The sequence below is a fragment of the Stegostoma tigrinum genome, chromosome 36, assembly GCF_030684315.1.
Source record: "Stegostoma tigrinum isolate sSteTig4 chromosome 36, sSteTig4.hap1, whole genome shotgun sequence".
In the NCBI taxonomy this organism is placed as follows: domain Eukaryota; kingdom Metazoa; phylum Chordata; class Chondrichthyes; order Orectolobiformes; family Stegostomatidae; genus Stegostoma; species Stegostoma tigrinum.
Window position 1 is genome coordinate 18,994,887 of NC_081389.1, and position 19,295 is coordinate 19,014,181.

The 19,295-nt window shown below is 48.3% G+C and overlaps 1 protein-coding gene across 1 annotated transcript in view; it reads left to right on the forward strand.

The window, feature by feature from the left end:
- Positions 1–19,295, forward strand: part of ulk3 (unc-51 like kinase 3) — a 56,168-nt gene that overhangs the window by 4,619 nt on the left and 32,254 nt on the right. The window contains exons 3-6 of the mRNA XM_059640132.1: positions 3,855–3,975; positions 5,408–5,512; positions 8,605–8,748; positions 10,438–10,520. Coding sequence (XP_059496115.1) covers positions 3,855–3,975; positions 5,408–5,512; positions 8,605–8,748; positions 10,438–10,520 — 453 coding nt within the window. The remainder of the gene's footprint in view (positions 1–3,854; positions 3,976–5,407; positions 5,513–8,604; positions 8,749–10,437; positions 10,521–19,295) is intronic.

Consider the following 19,295-nt stretch of genomic DNA (forward strand, 5'->3'; position numbering starts at 1 on the left):
GAGTTGATAGCCCGAGACTTTTCCCCAGGGCAGGATTGACTGCCACGAGGGGTCATAGTTTTAAGGTGTTAGGAGGAAGGTATAGAGGAGACGTCAGAGGGAGGTTCTTCACCCAGAGAGTTGTGAGCGCATAGAATAGTTTACCAGTGGTAGTCGTGGAAGTGGAGTCATTAGTGACATTTAAGCGACTGCTGGACATGCACATGGACAGCAATGAATTGAGGGGAATGCAGGTTAGGTTATTTTATTTTAGGATTAGGATTATTCCACGGCACAACATCGTGGGCCGAAGGGTCTGTACTGTGCTGTACTTTTCTATGTTCTATGAATCTCTCGCGCCCCCTCGCTCTGTTTAAACACACGGACAGCTTAATTTTGTGTGAACATGATGTCAAATTAAACTAATCCCTTCTGCCTGCCCTTGGTCCATATCCTCCATTCCTTGCATACTCATGCTTCCCTTAAATGCCCCATTCGTATCTGCCTCCACCACCAACCCTGCCAGCATGTTCCAGACTCCTACCATTCTGTCAGAGGAAAAAACTTACCTCTGACACCTCCTTTGAACTAAAACCCCTCTCACCTTACATGCATGCCTCCTAGTATTAGATATTTCAACTTTTGGGAGAAAGATTCCGACTGTTAATTCTACCTGTAGAATTCCCACACTGTGGGTACAAGCCATTCGACCCAGCAAGTCCACACAAGTCCAGCAAGTCTGAAGGCCATCGTTTAACCCTGTATTTTTCACAGCTAATGCACCTAACCTATACATCCCTGAATACTATGGACAATTCAGCCTGGCTATCTTCCAATCCGCCTAACTTGCACATCTTCGGATTGTGGGTGGAAACTGGAGCACCTGGAAGAAACCCACGCAGACACAGGAAAAAAATGTATAAACTCCACACAGACAGTCGTCTGAGACTGGAATCGAACCTGGGTCCCTGGCTGTGTGAGGTAGCTGTACTTACCACTGAGCTGCTCCACTATTTGTTTTTTAAATTATAGAACCACTACAGTGTGGAAGCTGCCCATCTGTCTCAACAAGTCCACACTAATCCTCTGAAGAGCATCCCACCCAGAACCATGTCCCGAAACGTTCCCTGTAACCCTGCATTTCCCATGGCTAACGCACCTGACCTACACATCCCTGGACACTATGGGACAATTTAGCATACAAAATTCACCTAATCTGCACATATTTGGACTGTGGAACCCTGTGGAAACCCACACAGAGACAGGGAGAATGTGCAAACTCCACACAGACAGTAGCCTGAGGGTGGAATCAAACCTGGGTCCTTGGCGCTGTGAGGTGGCAGTGCTAGCCCCTGAGCCACCACGCTGCCCCTATCTATGCATCTCATAATTTTACAGACTTCTATCAAGTTTCCCCTCAGCATCCAGCACTCCAGAGAAAACAACCCAAATTTTTTCGGATAAAAACTGAAAGAACTGCGGATGCTGTAAATCAGGAACAAAATAGAAGTTGGTGGAAACGCTCAGCAAGTCTGTCAAATTCTGTGAAGAAAAAAAATCAAAGTTAACATTTCAGGACCGGTGATCCTTCCTCAGAACTGAGAAAGTTAACTCTGATTTTTTTTTTTTCTTCACAGATGCTACCAGACCTGCTGAGCTTTTCCAGCAACTTCTGTTTTTGTTCTGAACTTTTCCAGCCTCTCCTTTATAGCTCATCCCCTCGAATCCAGGCAGCATCCTGGTAAACCTCTTCTGCAATCTCTCCAAAGCCTCCACACCCTTCCCGTACGTAGTCTTTTTGGATTTTCAGGAAGCTTTTGCTGAAGTCCTACTTTAGAGGTGAATGTGCTAAGATTAAAGCCCATTGAATGCGGGTAATGTACCGGTAGGGACTGGAAATGTTTTCACATGCAGGGAAAGCAAGAGTGGGAGTAAATTATTTTTATTTCGGAGTGGAAGGCAATCATTTTGTGGATTAGCAAGGGATCAATGCTTGGGTCCAGCTTTCAACAAAATATCTATCAACTATTTGCATGAGGGCATTAAATTTTATACTTCCAAGTTTGCTGCTGATATAAAACTAGGAGGAATTTGAGAGGGATGAGGAGGAAGTAAAGGGCCTTCAGGGTGATTTAGACAAGATGGGTGAGTGGACAGGTGCAGTACGTTGCAGCTTAGTGTGAAGTAATCCACTTCAGTAGGCAAAAAGAGAATGACAATTTTGTTTAAGCAATGCTAGATTGAGAAATGTTGATGTACAAGGATGGTCAGGTGTCCTTGTACACTAGTCAGTGAAAGCAGGCATGCAGGTGAGCAAGCAGTCAGGAACGTAAAAAGTATATTGGTGACATGGTGGCTCAGTGGTTCGCACTGCTGCCTCACAGTTTCAGGGACACTGGTTCAATACAACCCTTGAGTGACTGCGTGGAGTTTGCACAGTCTCCCGCAACTCTGGGTGGGTTTCCCCTGGTGTTCCAGTTTCCTCCTGTAGTCCAAAGATGTGCAGGATAGGGTGGATTAGCCATGCTCAATTGCCCATGGAGCCCTGGGATGTTATTTACTGAATAAAATTAAGAAAGAAATTGATTTTGAAATACAGTAGGTGTCAAGGGATATGAGGAGGGAGCAGAGCGATTGCATTGAGCTAGGGAATCAGCTGTGATCATATTGTATGGTGGAGAAGGCTCAGTGGACCAAAGAGTCTACTGTTGCTTCTGTTTTCTGTGTTTTTGTGTATCTTGTCTGCATTGTCATCGATGTGTTTATGCATTACTGCTCTTGTACGTCTTGGCTCTGTTGTTGTCTCTGTCTGTGTGTGTGTGCGTGTGTGTTTGTCTTTCCTATCCTCTGCCAGTCTGTGGGGTGAGGGAACTGGAGTGTGGCAGATTCTTTCCCTGTCCCCAACCTCCTTTCTACGTTCAGTGAAGATTGAATGGAGAGTTCTTGAAGTGAGGGCTGTGGCCATGACTGATGGAACACCAGAAGCCAGTCTTAAAGCGCCAACCTATTCCTTGGCTACTTCGGAGGATCAAGCCAACCCAAGACTTAAGTCACCAACTTGAGTTGGGAGTATTCCTGGAAGTTTTATTTTTCTTCGTTGCCCTGCCCCCTCAGGTCCTCCATTTGTCCATCTATCTTGGTCAGTTGGAAAAGGAACCTATTCTTTGGTACCTGTCGATGAAGGAGGATTTCTCCCAATCTCCAATATTTTTCAATTAATAAACAAAATACTTCAGTATTCCAACTATAAAGATGTAGGTAATGGGTGGTAACCTCTGATCATCATGCATTGAAGTAACTCGCTTACTGAAAATAATGGAGTCAGAACGATCCCCTTCATGGGCAGCACAGTGGCTCAGTGGTTAACACTGCTGCCTCACAGCGCCAGGGACTTGGATTCAATTTGACCCTCGGGCGACTGTCTGTGTGGAGTTTACACATTCTCCCTGTGTCTGTGCGGGTTTCCTCCAGGTGCTCTAGTTTCCTCCCACAGTCCAAAGATGGACAGCTTGGGCAGATTGGCCATGCTGAATTGTCCCATAGTGTGCAGGGATGTGCATGCTGGATGGATTAGCCATGGGGAAAGTGCAGTGTTATGGAGATAGGATGGGGGAGTGGATCTGGGTGGGATGCTGTACGGAGAGTTGATACAGACCTGATGGGCTGAACGGCCTGTTTCTACACTGTGGAGATTTTATGTCAGTGGGTATAGTCTGTCTTCAGTGAATCAGTGGCGTTTGTTTGGGAAGAGTCTTGGTGGCAGGATGTTCCTGCTTGTAGAGACGTGGGGAGGAGCTGGAGAGGGAAGTCAGGTGTGGGTTGTGGGCTCCTGGTTGTTGCAGTTTCTAACCTGCGTTTTGACCCTGACTCAACAGTGGGACAGCGAGAACATTTACCTGATCATGGAATTCTGTGCTGGCGGCGATCTCTCCCACTTTATCCGCACTCGTAGGGCACTTCCTGAGAGAGTGGCCAGGCGCTTTCTACAGCAGCTGGGTAAGTGCTGCATTGGCGTATCGCCTTTCCCATCCACTGGATGTTCCAACGTGCTTCCTGGGCCAAGATAGTATCATCCACACCCATCTCCCTCCCCCTGGCTCAGTGAGAGGCAGTCTCATTGGATTCAGCAGGTTGAGAGTTCAGCTCCCACCCCAGAGATGTAAACACAGAACCAAACTGGCACACTGTAATGCCAACACCAAAAGGGGGCTGTGGGCTGCGCTGTTGGAGGTTCCATCTTTCGAAACCATCTTTCGAACAAGCTAAGATAAAAGATCACACCAAACTGTGTAGAGCTGTCCTGTCCAATATTCTTTGGTACCTGTCAATGAAAGAGAGTTTTCTCCCTCTCCGCACCCCTCAATCTCCAACCCAGGGTGGCACGGTGGGTCAGTAGTTAGCACTGCTGCCTCATAGCGTCAGGGTCCTGGGTTCGATACCACCCTTGAGCAACTGTCTATGTGCAGTTTGCACGTTCTCCCATTGTCTGCTTGGTTTGTGCCAGCTGCTCCAGTTCCCTCCCCAATCCAGAGATCTGCAGGTTGGGTGAATTGGCAGTGCTAAATTGCCCCACAGTGCTCAGGGATATGTGGGTTAGCCAGGGGAAATACAGCATTACAGGGTTGGGTAAGGGCATACGTCTGCCTGGGACATTCATTGGAGGATTAGTATAGACTTGATGGTCCCAATAGCCTGCTTCCACACTGTAGGGATTCTATGATTCATCCCTCAATCAACAAGCAGAGGGTCAGGTTGTCCCTACATTGCTGTGTGGTGGATCTTGCTGTGTGTTTGTGTTGGTGTTTTCTGCATTACAACAGTGACTTCACAGACTGAGCGTTCCCATGAAGGTCTCACCTCTTCACTCACCTGAGGTGTGATGACCCTCAGGTTGAGCCACCACCAGTTGCCTGTTTTGGCTGAGAGAGCCACCCTGCGATCCTCTGGGACAGCGGTGACTCTGCCATTACCTTTATGCACTTCAAAATCACCTCATTGGCTGTAAAGCACTTTGGGATGTGAAAGTCGCTGTATAAATGCAATTATTTCTTTTCAGTATGGCCAACCCATTCTGTCTGTGCACAGAAGGGTCTACAGGTAAATAATGTTAATGGAGGGATAAACATTGACCTCATTGCTGTTTGGAATAATGCAATCTCGTGTACCTGACTCAGCATTTAATGCTATATTGCCTCTGACAGTACAGCACTGCGCATTACACCAGCGTTTCTGTTCTTATTTCAGATTGCTAGCAGTTTAGAGTCTGCACCCAGGACAAAACTCATCTTAAGATCTTTCTGAGCTCTGCGGGAGCCTTTGTATCAACCTGTGAACTTCGCAAAGGTGTTATTGTAGGTGCTAGAAGTTCATAAGACTTCTATCAATTCTAAGAATTAGCAGCTTTCCTCTCTCTCTCCTCTTCTTTCAGCGTCAGCTCTCCAGTACCTCCACGAGCGAAACATCTCTCACCTCGATCTGAAACCACAGAATGTTCTGGTCAGTTCCCGGAGCACACCTCACCTCAAACTTGCTGGTAAGTTAGCTCAGATTCTCTCCTCTACCCTACACCCCACAAATCCCTGTGTTTCCAAAATTGCAATGAAGGTCGAAGTTGAAAGAAAGGAAAGACGTGCATTTATGTAGCACCTTCTGCCAGCTAACAATGCCTAAGCCCTGAGGACATGGGTTCAAATCTCACCACACACTGTAGAATTTTAATTCAACGAGTAATGCTGGAATTGAATTCCTTGTTGTTGTAAAAATCCATCTGATTCCCATAAGTCCTTTTAGGCAGGGAAATCTGCTGCCCTTACTCAGCCCGGTCTATATGTGACTCCAGACCTGGTGATTGATTCTCACCTGCTCTCTGCAATGGTAATAGAAGGGACAGACTCCAAATGCTGGCCCTGCCAGCGATGGCCACATCCTGTCACGTCATAAAAGAGCTGGGCAGGACCACCAGGGAAGAGTGACCATGGGATGATTTACGTTCTTGTGACAGAACAGATGCAATCTGGGCTTAAATCAGCAATAGATTGGAATTGGAATGCTCTCTGAACCAGATTCAATTGCCGTCCAACTTTCCCTCTCCTTCTGCCCCCTCTCCGTCTCCCCCGCTCTCTGCTTCTGACCACCTAATGCCACCTCTCCTTCCGCCAACCCCTCCTCACACTAACCCTCTCTCCCTCCTGCCCCCTCTCTCCCTCCTTCTGCACCCCTCCCTGCCTCTTCTTTGTCACTTCGACAGGCCATTTGTCACACTATCTCCTTAGGTGGCCTGCTGTGTGAAAACAAATTTAAGAGTTATAGGTGGGGGAAAGACAATTATGAGGCAATTAGGCAAGATTTAGGATGCATAGGATGGAGATGGAAACTGCAGGGTTTGGGCACAATTGAAATGTGGAGCTTGTTCAAGGAACAGCTCTACTGCATGTCCTTGATAAGTATGTACCTTTCAGGCAGGGAGGAAGTGGTCAAGCGAGGGAACCGTGGTTTACTAAAGAAGTTGAAACTCTTGTCAAGAGGAAGATGGAAGCTTATGTAAAGATGAGGTGTGAAGGCTCAGTTGGTGCACTTGAGAGTTACAAGTTAGCCAGGAAGGACCTAAAGAGAGAGCTAAGAAGAGCCAGGAGGGGACATGGAAAGTCTTTGGCAGGTAGGATCAAGGAAAACCCTAAAGCTTTCTATAGGTATGTCAGGAATAAAAGAATGACTAGAGTAAGATTAGGGCCGGTCAAACACAGTAGTGGGAAGTTGTGTGTGGAATCTGAAGAGATAGGAGAGGCGCTAACTTAATATTTTTCATCAATATTCACAAAGGAAAAAGACAATGTTGTCGAGGAGAATACTGAGATACAGGCTATTAGACTAGACGGGACTGACGTTCATAAGGAGGAGGTGTTATCAATTCTGGAAGGTGTGAAAATAGTTAAGTTCCCTGAGCTGGATGGTATGTATCCTAGGATTCTCTGGGAAGCTAGGGAGGAGATTGCAGAGCTTTGATCTTTATGTCATCATTATGTTCAGGAATAGTGCCAGAAGACTGGAGGATAGCAAACGTTGTCCCCTTGTTCAAGGAGGAGAGGAGGGACAATCCTAGTAATTACAGACCAGTGAGCCTTACTTCGGTTGTGGGTAAAGTGTTGGAAAAGATAGGATTTATAATCATCTGGAAAGGAATAATTTGATTAGGGATAGTTAACACGGTTTTGTGAAGGGTAGGTCGTGCCTCACAAACCTTATTGAGTTCTTTGAGAAGGTGACAAACTGGTGGATGAGGGTAAAGCGGCTGATATGGTGTATATGGATTTCAGTAAAGCATTAGATAAGGATCCCCACGGTAGGCTATTGCAGAAAATACGGAGGCATGGGATTGAGGGTGAGTTAGCGGTTTGGATCAAAAACTAGCAAGTTGGAAGAAGACAGAGGGTGATGGTTGATGGGAAATGTTCATCCTGGAATTCAGTTACTAGTGGTGTACCGCAAGGATCTGACTTGGGGCCTCTGCTGTTTGTCATTTTTATAAATGACCTGGAAGAGAGCATGGAAGGATGGGTTAGTAAATTTTCAGATGACACTAAAGTCGGTGGAATTGTGGATAGTGCGGAAGGATGTTGCAGGTTACGGAGGGACTTATATAAGCTGCAGAGCTGGGCTGAGAGGTGGCAAATGGATTTTAATGCGGAAAAGTGTGAGGTGATTCACTTTAGAAGGAGTAACAGGAATACAGAGTACGGGGCTAATGGTAAAATCTGTTGGTAGTGTGGATGAGCAGAGAGATCTTGGTGTCCATGTACATAGATCCCTGAAAGTTGCCACCCAGGTTGATAGGGTTGTTAAGAAGGCATACAGTGTATTCGGTTTTATTGGTAGAGGGATTGAGTTTCAGAGCCATGAGGTCATGTTGCAGCTGTACAAAACTCTGGTGCGGCCACACTTTGAGTATAGCGTACAGTTCTGGTCGCCGCATTATAGGAAGGATGTGGAAGCTTTGGAAAGGGTGTAGAGAAGATTTACCAGAATGTTGCCTGGTATGGAGGGAAGGTCTTATGAGGAAAGGCTGAGGGACTCGAGGCTATTTTCGTTAGAGAGAAGAACGTTAAGAGGCAACTTAATAGAGACATACAAGATGATCAGAGGATTAGCTAGGGTGGACGGTGAGACCCTTTTTCCTCAGATGGAGATGGCTAACATGTGGGGACATAGCTTTAAATTGAGGGGCGATAGATATAGGACAGATGTCAGAGGTAAATTCTTTACTCAGAGAGTAGTAAGGGCGTGGAATGCCCTGTCTGCAACAGTAGTAGACTCGACAAGTTTAAGGGCTTTTAAATGGTCATTGGATAAACATATGGATAATAATGGAATAGTGTAGGTTAGATGGCCTTCAGTTTGGTTTCACAGGCCGGTGCAACATTGAGGGCCGAAGGGCCTGTACTGCGCTGTAGTGTTCTATGTTCTAATCCTCCGGTGACGTGCCTTTTGTAGAGACTCACAACATTGTACGCAACATACGAATACAGTCCCTTGTTCCCATGCTGCATTTGTGTTTAAAAAAGAAACTGAAAAACCTTCTGTCTTTTTGGAAGGTCCTGGTGACGATCTGGTGTCTTGTCTTTGATGCAGATTTTGGCTTTGCGCAGCACATGTCTCCCTGGGATGAAAAGCATGTTCTGCGAGGGTCCCCGCTCTACATGGCACCAGAGATGGTTTGTCGCCAACAGTATGATGCCCGCGTGGATCTGTGGTCAGTGGGCGTCATCCTGTACGGTGAGTCCAACATGTTGGCCGACACATCCTGGGATTGGGAAACGGGGATTTCCACTGAGGTTCTCATCGCCCAGGGAATTGTCCATTTGAAAGCCTCTGAGTGCAAAGGGGATTGAGATTCCCGGTTTCAGTTTTACATATAGACTCCCAAAAAGGGATGATTGAACTAGAGAGGGAGCAGAAGAGTTCGGCAGAATTGGAAATCCACCACTATTGAGGAATGATTGGCCCCATTGGGAGGCTGATGGGAGATTCAATTGAGATATACAAAATTGAGAGGGATCTGGGATAAAAGTTGTCTTAGTTCTAACCAGACATCAGAGCTTCTCTCTCGCTCTCTCCCCCATTAGAGATGACTGGTGGTGATTTAGCCTGAGGGTCACCTCACCTCAGGGATGGGACAGGTTGAGAAGGCAGGCCCTACATGGTAACCTCAGCTGTGTGGGAGTAGATGTCGGCCTGTTCAACAGTGACTAGTCGCCTGGATCTAAAAATAATGGGTAGAAAGATTAAAGGGAAGATATAGCAAAGGTGGTGGCATAGTGTCAGTGCCACTGAACTGGTAATCCACATCTCCAGGCTAATACTCTGGGTTCAAATCCCATCAAGGCATGAAATGTGAATTCAGTTTGAAACATCTGGTATAAGGAGCTGGTCTAATACAGACCATATAATTGTTGTAAAACCCCCTCTGGTTCATTCAAGTCTTTCTAGTTTTATTTCTGCAGGGGATGTGGGTATCGCTGGCAAGGCCATCCCTGATTGCCCTTAGAGAGTCCCGCTACGTCATTTGCGAATCACCCTCGTTGCTGTCGGTTTGGATTCACATGTCAGCCAGACCAGGTAAAGGTGGCATGTTACCTTCCCGAGAGGAGCATTAGTGAACCAAGCTTTTGTGGCACTTGATAAATTGATGACACTAGCTTTCAATTCCAGATTTCACTCATTACACTTGAAATCTACCAGTTGCTGTGGTGTGATTTGAACCCACTTGTCCCAGCTGTCGTCCTGGGTTGCTGTTCTATGTTGAAGGCTGAATGGCCTTTTGTTCACACAGGCTCTATAAAACAAAGGGGAAGTGAAGGGATTGCACAGTTTTGGGGTCCTGGAGCCGAGGGGACAAAGGGAGGAGTTAAGAGTATGGAACACCACGATAGTTTCTGGTTTCCTTCTGGATGGGAGGATTCTTTGTTGTTGCACTGATCATAAAAGGAAACAAATTAAATATCCAGGAGTAAGTGTCAAAAGTTACACCAAGTGATGCTGGTGGTATCGTGGCTCAGTGGATAGCACTGCTGCTTCACAGCGCCAGGGATCCAGGTTTGACTCCACCTTTAGGTGCCTGTCTGTGTGGAGTTTGTACATACTCTCCATGTCTGTGCGGGTTTCCTCCGGGTGCTCCAGCTTCCTCCCGCAGACCAAAGATGTGCAGATTAGGTGGATTGGACGTGAGAAACGTGGGGGTACGGGGATAGGGTGGGAGCAGAGTGCGGATTAGATGGGCTGAATGGCTTGCTTCCACAGTGTAGGGATTCAGTGAAATCTGCCACCTTTACCTGGCCTAACCTACACAGGTACCTGTTCTAATAACACTCTGGGGGTAGTCCATTACCAAAGGGTGAGGGCGTGGGATGTAGTTAAAGGGACCTCATTGACCCTGGTCTTCTCTGTCACCCCTCCGGCCCACAGAAGCTCTGTTTGGACGGCCGCCTTTTGCATCAAAATCGTTCACGGAGCTGGAAGAGAAAATCCGCAGCAACAAGGCCGTCGAGGTGGGTGACCGCGGGCGGCACCAGGGGTCAGGGTAACGTGTGTTTTCACGGGTCGGGAAAGTGGCAACAACAGGGGGACGCAATGGTATTATCGCTGGACTGTTAATCCAGGGACCCAGATAACATGCTGGGGTCCCGGGTTCAAATCCCACCACGGCAGATGGTGGAATTTGAATTCAACAAAATACCTGGAATTAAGAGTCTAATGACGGCCATAAATCCATTGTTGATTGTCGGGCAAAACCCACCTGGTTCACTAATGCCCTTTAGGGAAGGAAACTGCCGACCTTACCTGGTCTGGCCTTCATGTGACTCCAAACCCACAGTAATGTGATTGACTCTTAACTGCCCTCTGGGCAATGAGGAATGGCAATAAATGCTGCCCTAGCCGACAGCACCCTAATTCTGTGAATGAATAAAGGAAAAAGGAAGCTCGCTTTTGTGTAGCGCAGTGAAACATCCCCTGGGGACGAAGGAGTGACATGCAAGGTATTAGGAGGGGGTTGGGTGGGGGGAGGGTGGCTGCAAGGAGGTAAGTTCGAAGGAGTAATGGAAAAATACTACGACTGCTGGAAATCTGAAGCATTTGCAGAAAGTGCTGGAGAAACTCAGTGGGTCTGGTAGCATCTGTGCAGGGGGAAACAGAGTTTGCGTTTCGAGACCAATCTGAGTTCTTCAGAAACGTTTGTACGAGAATCTTCAATTCTGGACAGTTGTGGCCGGACCTTCCAAGTTTGAAGCAAGTGGAGGATGAGGGTCGGGATGAGTGTTGAGGGTCGGGGCAGGAGTCTTCCAAGTGGCTGAAGGTAGGGTGGGGGTGGGGTTTGTCACGGTGGAAATTGGAGGGCTAAGAGGGTGGGGCAGTGACGGGAGATCTGGGAGGGCCATGGATTTGGAGGTTACTGAATGGGGGTAAGGAGTGAATTGGACATGAAGGAGAGAATCGAACTACAATGTCGCAACTTCTTGGTGGGTGTCTTTTTGGGAGGAGTGAGTGGGCCGGAAGGAAAATTGAAGCTGCAATCTCTAATTCCGGTGATGAACAGGGATTTTGGAATCTGCTTCCCTGTGCAACCTGAAGGTGGGATATGGAGTTTCAAATGGAATTGTTTAGTCTGCTTTGTTTGTATCTCCTGGTCATGTTGATGTATCCTGGGCATATTAATTTTTTCATGGGCTATGGGTCTGCACCAGTGGTTGTTATCTGTCTCCAACCCCTCTGGAGATGGCGAGCCACTGCCCTAAACTGCTGTAGACACATCCAACCAGTGTTGTTGGGGGTGGTGGGTGTCCAGGATTTTGACCCAGTGATCCATCAATGGATGGATATGTACATGAATAAGAAATGTTTCGAGGGATATGGACTAGTTGCAGGCAGTTGGGACTAGTTTAGTTTGGGATTAAGGTCGGCATGGACTGATTGGACGGAAGGATCTGTTTCCGCACTGTAGGACGCTATAACTCTACAAGTTGGGATGGTGACCGGCTTGGAGGGGAACAAGGTGGTGTTGCCAAGCATCAGTTGACCTTGACCTCCTAGAGGTCATGAGTTTGGAGGCGTGTGTAGGTGTGGGTCGTCCTTCTGTACATTTAACGACTGTGGGCCGTTACTTGAGGAACCATGGTGGTCCAGTCTGGCACTCAAGGTCCACATTCTAAGCCTTTTTTTGGTTGCAGACGCTAGGTAACCATCAGGAGGGGAGACCCTAGCTCAGGACCCCCTTCTAGCTCTTCATAGCCTGGGGAAATGAGGGACTGTGACTCCATTCAAGTTGCCAACTGGTGCCTGTAGTGATTGTAATGAGGTCAGCCAGCTGGACCTTGTAGAACATGAGTTCCCTCATTGGGGCTATTAATCTGGTCCAATCAAGGAGCCTGGGCTGACATAAAAGGGTGAATGTCAGGAGAATTGACACTCTAGTGACTGACTCAGAAAGAGACAGTGCTATAGTCAAAGCCTAAACAAAGGTGATTGGTGATGGGATACTGCCCTCTGAAGAGTACATTTCATCGCCCAGTCAACTCATGTCCAGCCAGAAGTCCATGTTGGAGTTTTCCTGGAAGGAAGAAAAGCTTGCATTCAAGTAGCACCTTTTGCACAGTCTTGGGGTGGCCCAAATCACGTTGGTACCGCTATATTACTTTGAGCATGTAATCATTGTTAGACAGGAGGATACACGGCAGCCAACTTCAGCACAGCAAGCTCCCACCGACAGACAACATTGTACAAGGTGTTTATATTCTCTATACAAGGTTCCACCTGCATCACCAGCAGGACCGTCCATTCCTTTCTGCCTCCTGTTTATCCAGCTTCCTCTTAACTTCTTGCAATGTTTGTTTAGAGATGAGAATATTGTCCCTGGACCCCAGGGGGTGCTCGTGCTCAAATGAACACACATGGACATTTTCTTTTCTGTGTGCACCCAGGTGGGACCACCCTCAGTGTTTCATCTAAAAGACCATGTTCCTGACAGTGCAGCACCCCTCTCAGCCCCACACATGGGACTGTTTGCCCAGTTCTGTGGGAGGCTCATTGAGTTTCCTTCAGCAATCTCTGTTTTTGTTTCAGATCTCCAGCATCCACAGTTTTTCATTTGGTGCTCAGCTTCCCTGCTGTGGGTCTTGAACTCATGACCTACCAAACCAGGGGCTAGTGTGCTGACTACAGAGTCACTGCTGGCTGCACAAACCATTGTTAACCAGGGAACGTACATACCGCCTTTTCCTTGTGTTTATCACACTTCGGCTAATTCCTGCACAAGGTTACTCTGCAAGGGTAGCACTTGCCTGGTTCACACCATTACAAGTGTGAATCTAATGCTTAATTCCTCTGGGTATCTCACACAGCTACATCTGCTTATCGCAGTTCCTTGGTGCGAGGCTGTAATTAGCGTTAATAATTCCCCAGCCATCTCCTGACCGCACTGTATTTAACAGGCGAAACAGAATGAACGATCAGAAGGAGCTAAATGTAGGTCAGTGGCCTGAATTGAATTAGCTTTATAGTCACATATACTCACAGGAGCACAGTGAAAAGGTTATAAGTTGCCAGTCAGGTAACTTAGGTACAAGGGTACCTGTGTACAGATTCTTCGGAAAAAGAAGCAGAAAAATAAGGAAATTAAAATAAGCAACATTACAGACCATCAAAAGTACAAAATCATACTAATAAATTAGGCGCGGCTGGGTGGTTAGCACTGCTGCCTCATGGCACCAGGGTCCTGAGTTCAATTCCATCCTCAGGTGGATGTTGAATGTTCTCCCGGTATTCGTGTGAAGGTTATGTGGACTGGCCATGCTAAATTATCCCACAGTGTCCAGGGATGTGCAGGCTGGGTGGATTAACCATGAGAAATGGGGGTGGGGTGGGGTGGTCTTCAATGTGCTGAATGGCCTGCCTCCACGCTGTGTAAGAATTCTATGAAAAATAAGGAATTAAAATGTTCAACATAGCAATCATTCCACAATTGTTAAAAATTAGTTAAAAATGCGGATTTAGGACAAAGTTCACTGAGTGCATTTCCCAGCTCTGTGCTCGAGAACCCGACACGCCTCACGCCTCACCCCCCACACCCCCAGATCCCATTGGAATCCTGGGCTGGACCTGCTGTGACGCTGAAGAAAACTCCTCATGGAGTCATGGACTGACTGAAGCTGTTGGAAGGACACTCAGGCTGATGCTGCTGAAAACAGCCACCAAAGCCAGGGAAAGGAGATCCTGGGCCGGGCCGGACCAACCACAGAGACGCGTCGGAAACTGCCAGGAAACTCGGGCCTTTGGAATCCCGTGCTCAGACCCACCTTGTCTTCAAAGCTGTTGTTGAAGCAGGCACGAGGAATGGCCGGATCCAAATCTGGAGTCGCTGTCTCACACCAGTGAGACGTGAGCCAGTGGGCACAGAGCCTGGGGTATAGTGTGATGCGAGCCAGTGGGCACAGAGCCTGGGGTATAGTGTGATGCGAGCCAGTGGGCACAGAGCCTGGGGTGTGGTGAGATGCGAGCCAGTGGGCACAGAGCCTGGGGTGTGGTGAGATGCGAGCCACTGGGCACAGAGCCTGGGGTGTGGTGAGATGCGAGCCACTGGGCACAGAGCCTGGGGTGTGGTGAGATGCGAGCCAGTGGGCACAGAGCCTGGGGTGTGGTGAGATGCGAGCCAGTGGGCACAGATCCTGGGGTGTGGTGAGATGCGAGCCAGTGGGCACAGAGCCTGGGGTATGGTGAGACCATTACAGCAACATAGGAACAGGAGGAGGCCATTCAGCCCACCAAAACTGTTCCAAGCTTTAACTAATCTGAACCCTAACTGCACACACCCTCCTCGGTTCAGTCATCTTTAAAATCCCTAACCGACAAAAAAAATTCTATTTAAATTTTTAACTAAGCCTCCCTGCATCTGCTACCACAATGATATTTAGTGGGGAGAGCGAGTTCCAGACTTCCACATCCTTTATGTGAAGGAGAACTTCCCTGAATGGCCCAGCTTACATTTTAAGGTTATACCTGTCTTGTTCTGGACCCCCTCTGCAAGAGGAAACAAAATTAATGTATGCAGGAATGCACCATTCAGCCCATTGAGGCTCAATTCCCTTCCCTATGATGAAGCCATGGTTTCTTCCAGCTTTTAACAGTGGGAGTATTCCCAATCCTCAGGAGTCGGGAATTCCAGAGTTTTTTTTATGGAATGTGGGAGCCACTGGCCAGGCCAGCATTTATTGCCCATTCCTCATTGCCCAGAGGGCAGTTAATAGTCAACCATATTTGCTGTGCGTCTGGAGTCACTTGTTGGACAGACCAGGTAAGGACGGCAGATTCCTTCCCTAAAGGACATTAGTGAACCAGATGGGTTTTTCCAGCAATCGACAATAGTCATCATTTGGTTCCTAGTTCCAGAATTTTATTGAACTCAAGTTCTACCATCTGCCATGACAGGATCCTGAACCCAGCACCCCAGATCTGGATTAACAGTCCAGCAATAATACCACCAGGCTGCTGCCTCCCCTATAATTTCACAACCTTTTCAGTGACTAAATTTCTACTTGTCTCTGATCTGAATCCTTCATTATCCTTTATCCTGATACTGTGTCTTGTGTTTTAATCTCCCCAAACAACAGCGACAATCTCTCCATATTTTCCCCGATGAAATCACTTTGGAATCTTCCATTCCAACCAGTCTCCAGAGTCTTCCGTCTGAAGCACCTTGACCCACTCCTTTGGAAGCCCCCCTTCGTTTACTCCTCCGCCATGTCACATTCCCATGTAAAGTCAGAGGTCTCCCTTTACCTTCCCCCAATCCCCTCATTGTCCAAAGGCCCAAAACACATCCAAGGTGAAGCAGTGATTTGCTTCAATGTCCTCTCATTTTTCTAGCCCTCAGCAGGTCTGAAGAAGAATCATTAACTCTCTCTCGCGCTCTCTCTCTCTCTCTCTCTCTCTCTCTATCTCTATCTCTCTCCCCCTCCCCCCCCTCCAGCAATCCTGAGTTTCTCTAGCACTTCCTGCTTATTTCGGAATCTTGTAAGCCTCAATCCGATATATTGTTTCTCACCATTAAACCATTTTAAACACCCCCATGTCATTCCCAGCGAAACCACCATCGTTATTGCCAAAAGGCTTCACCATCTCTTGAGTGTTTGATGGTCAAGTTGGCGGCAGTGTAGAATGCTCCATCCTGAGCTCCTCTGTTCTGCCCATTCTTTTACTTTTTCTGCCTCCCCTCCCCCGACCTGGAGTTTTTTTTCAACTGTTAACTTTAAACTTATTCGGGGTTGGGGGGATAGAAGAGGTGAGCCCCAGGCCCCGGGGTTAGGGGGATGCGAGTCCTTTGTGGACTGGAGGCAAGGCCTTGAGTTTTGAACCAGCGCGCTATGGCATGGACTGGTGTGAAAGTGGATGTAATTCGAGTACTTGTTATTTCCCATTACTGTTCTTATGCTGGACTTTTATTTATTGTTCTTTTCAATTTTGTACCAAATGCTAAAGTATCTGTGCTGAGGTAGCCCCAACCTGAGACAGCGCTCGTGCACATAACATTAAGTGTAATTCATTCATTCAATTCGTTTCATGGCAAAGCAGGAAATGAGCCTCTCAACCTATTTCATATCCTGACACAAGGTGGTGACCTCCTACATGGATAGGCCAACATGCATTTTATAGTGTGGATGGGCTGGACACTATCAATAATAGTGATAATAGGAACTGCAGATGCTGGAGAATCCAAGATAATAAAATGTGAGGCTGGATGAACACAGCAGGCCCAGCAGCATCTCAGGAGCATAAAAGCTGACGTTTCGGGCCTAGACCCTTCATCAGAGAGTGGGATGGGGTGAGGGTTCTGGAATAAATAGGGAGAGAGGGGGAGGTGGACCGAAGATGGAGAGAAAAGAAGATAGGTGGAGAGGAGAGTATAGGTGGGGAGGTAAGGAGGGGATAGGTCGGTCCAGGGAAGACGGACAGGTCAAGGAGGTGGGATGAGGTTAGTAGGTAGGAGATGGAGGTGCGGCTTGGGGTGGGAGGAAGGGATGGGTGAGAGGAAGAACAGGTTAGGGAGGCAGAGACAGGTTGGACTGGTTTTGGGATGCAGTGGGTGGAGGGGAAGAGCTGGGCTGGTTGTGTGGTGCAGTGGGGCGAGGGGACGAACTGGGCTGGTTTTGGGATGCGGTGGGGGAAGGGGAGATTTTGAAGCTGGTGAAGTCCACATTGATAGCATTGGGCCGCAGGGTTCCCAAGCGGAATATGAGTTGCTGTTCCTGCAACCTTCGGGTGGCATCATTGTGGCACTGCAGGAGGCCCATGATGGACATGCCATCTAAAGAATGGGAGGGGGAGTGGGAATGGTTTGCGACTGGGAGGTGCAGTTGTTTATTGCGAACCGAGCGGAGGTGTTCTGCAAAGCGGTCCCCAAGCCTCCGCTTGGTTTCCCCAATGTAGAGGAAGCCACACCGGGTACAGTGGATGCAGTATACCACATTGGCAGATGTGCAGGTGAACCTCTGCTTAATGTGGAAAGTCATCTTGGGGCCTGGGATAGGGGTGAGGGAGGAGCTGTGGGGGCAAGTGTAGCATTTCCTGCGGTTGCAGGGGAAGGTGCCTGGTGTGGTGGGGTTGGAGGGCGGTGTGGTGGGGTTGGAGGGCAGTGTGGAGCGAACAAGGGAGTCACGGAGAGAGTGGTCTCCAGAAAGCAGACAAGGGTGGGGATGGAAAAATGTCTTGGGTGGTGGGGTCAGATTGTAGATGGTGGAAGTGTCGGAGGATGATGCGTTGTATCTGGAGGTTGGTGGGGTGGTGTGTGAGAACGAGGGGGATCCTCTTTGGGCGGTTGTGGCGGGGGCGGGGTGTGAGGGATGTGTTGCGGGAAATGCGGGAGACGCGGTCAAGGGCGTTCTCGACCACTGTTGGGGGAAAGTTGCGGTCCTTGAAGAACTTGGACATCTGGGATGTGCGGGAGTGGAATGCCTCATCGTGGGAGCAGATGCGGCGGAGGCGGAGGAATTGGGAATAGGGGATGGAATTTTTGCAGGAGGGTGGGTGGGAGGAGGTGTATTCTAGGTAGCTGTGGGAGTCGGTGGGCTTGAAATGGACATCAGTTACAAGCTGGTTGCCTGAGATGGAGACTGAGAGATCCAGGAAGGTGAGGGATGTGCTGGAGATGGCCCAGGTGAACTGAGGGTGTTGGTGAAGTGGATGAACTGTTCAAGCTCCTCTGGGGAGCAAGAGTCTTGGCCCGAAACGTCAGCTTTTATGCTCCTGAGATGCTGCTGGGCCTGCTGTGTTCATCCAGCTTCACACTTTGTTATCTTGGACACTATCAATACATCTGTTCAGACGTATGGAATATGATCCCTGGTCTTCAGGCTCAGAGGCAGGGACATTACCACTGGGCCACAAGAGCCCGAGTGTGGCTGGTCTAATATGTGGCTGAGTTCAGGGTTTCCACACCATTAGCCCTCAGGATCTTCCCCTTGGTTACAATCGGACAGACTGTGGGTTCTACTTCCCCTCCCCACAACCTCCCCTCTCTCCAGTTCACCGATGGGTTTGTTGCCTTCAACTGCAGCTGGGGCCGCGCTTTGTCCCGAGAGTCAGAGCCCAAGGCTGAAGACAGATCCCTAACGATCCTTGTGACCTCCAGTCATCCGGTGAGTGTTCTTCACCTGCTGGGTTCCTGCCAGCTATGCAACCGTGGCTCGCACTGCACCGCGTCACCAGCAATTAGAGAGAAAAGTATTGAGTTTTGCAGCATAGAAGGCGGCCCTCCGGCCCATGGTGTGCATACCAGTCCCCGTGCACCTAGTTACCCTATTCCCATTTCCCAGCATCTGGCCACCGTTTGTCTGCTACGGCATTGCAAGTGATCATCTAAATTCTTCTTAAATGTCATAACCACCCTGCCAAGCAGTGAGGTCCAGATTCCCAACTGGGTGAAAAGGAATTCCCTAAATCTCCTATCCCTTAAATCTATACACCCTGCCCCCCATCACCCACCCACCCCCAACTCCCCTCGGTAGTTAACTCCACCACACTAAAGGGAAATGTTCATTCCTATCAACCCTCTCCACGTATATGCTCGTGGATATCTGGTTACATTTGTGGAATCTTGCTATGCATACACGCTGAGCAGTCCCTACAGAGTTTGTTGTGATGTAAAGCACGTTGGAGCATTTGTGAGGGTCTCCACCTACACAATTAAAATTTTTTATAGGATCTCTGTGGCTACAGATCAGGTCCCCTTTGAGTCACAGAGCTGTGAGTTCCAGTCTCATTCAAGAGAGCTGAGC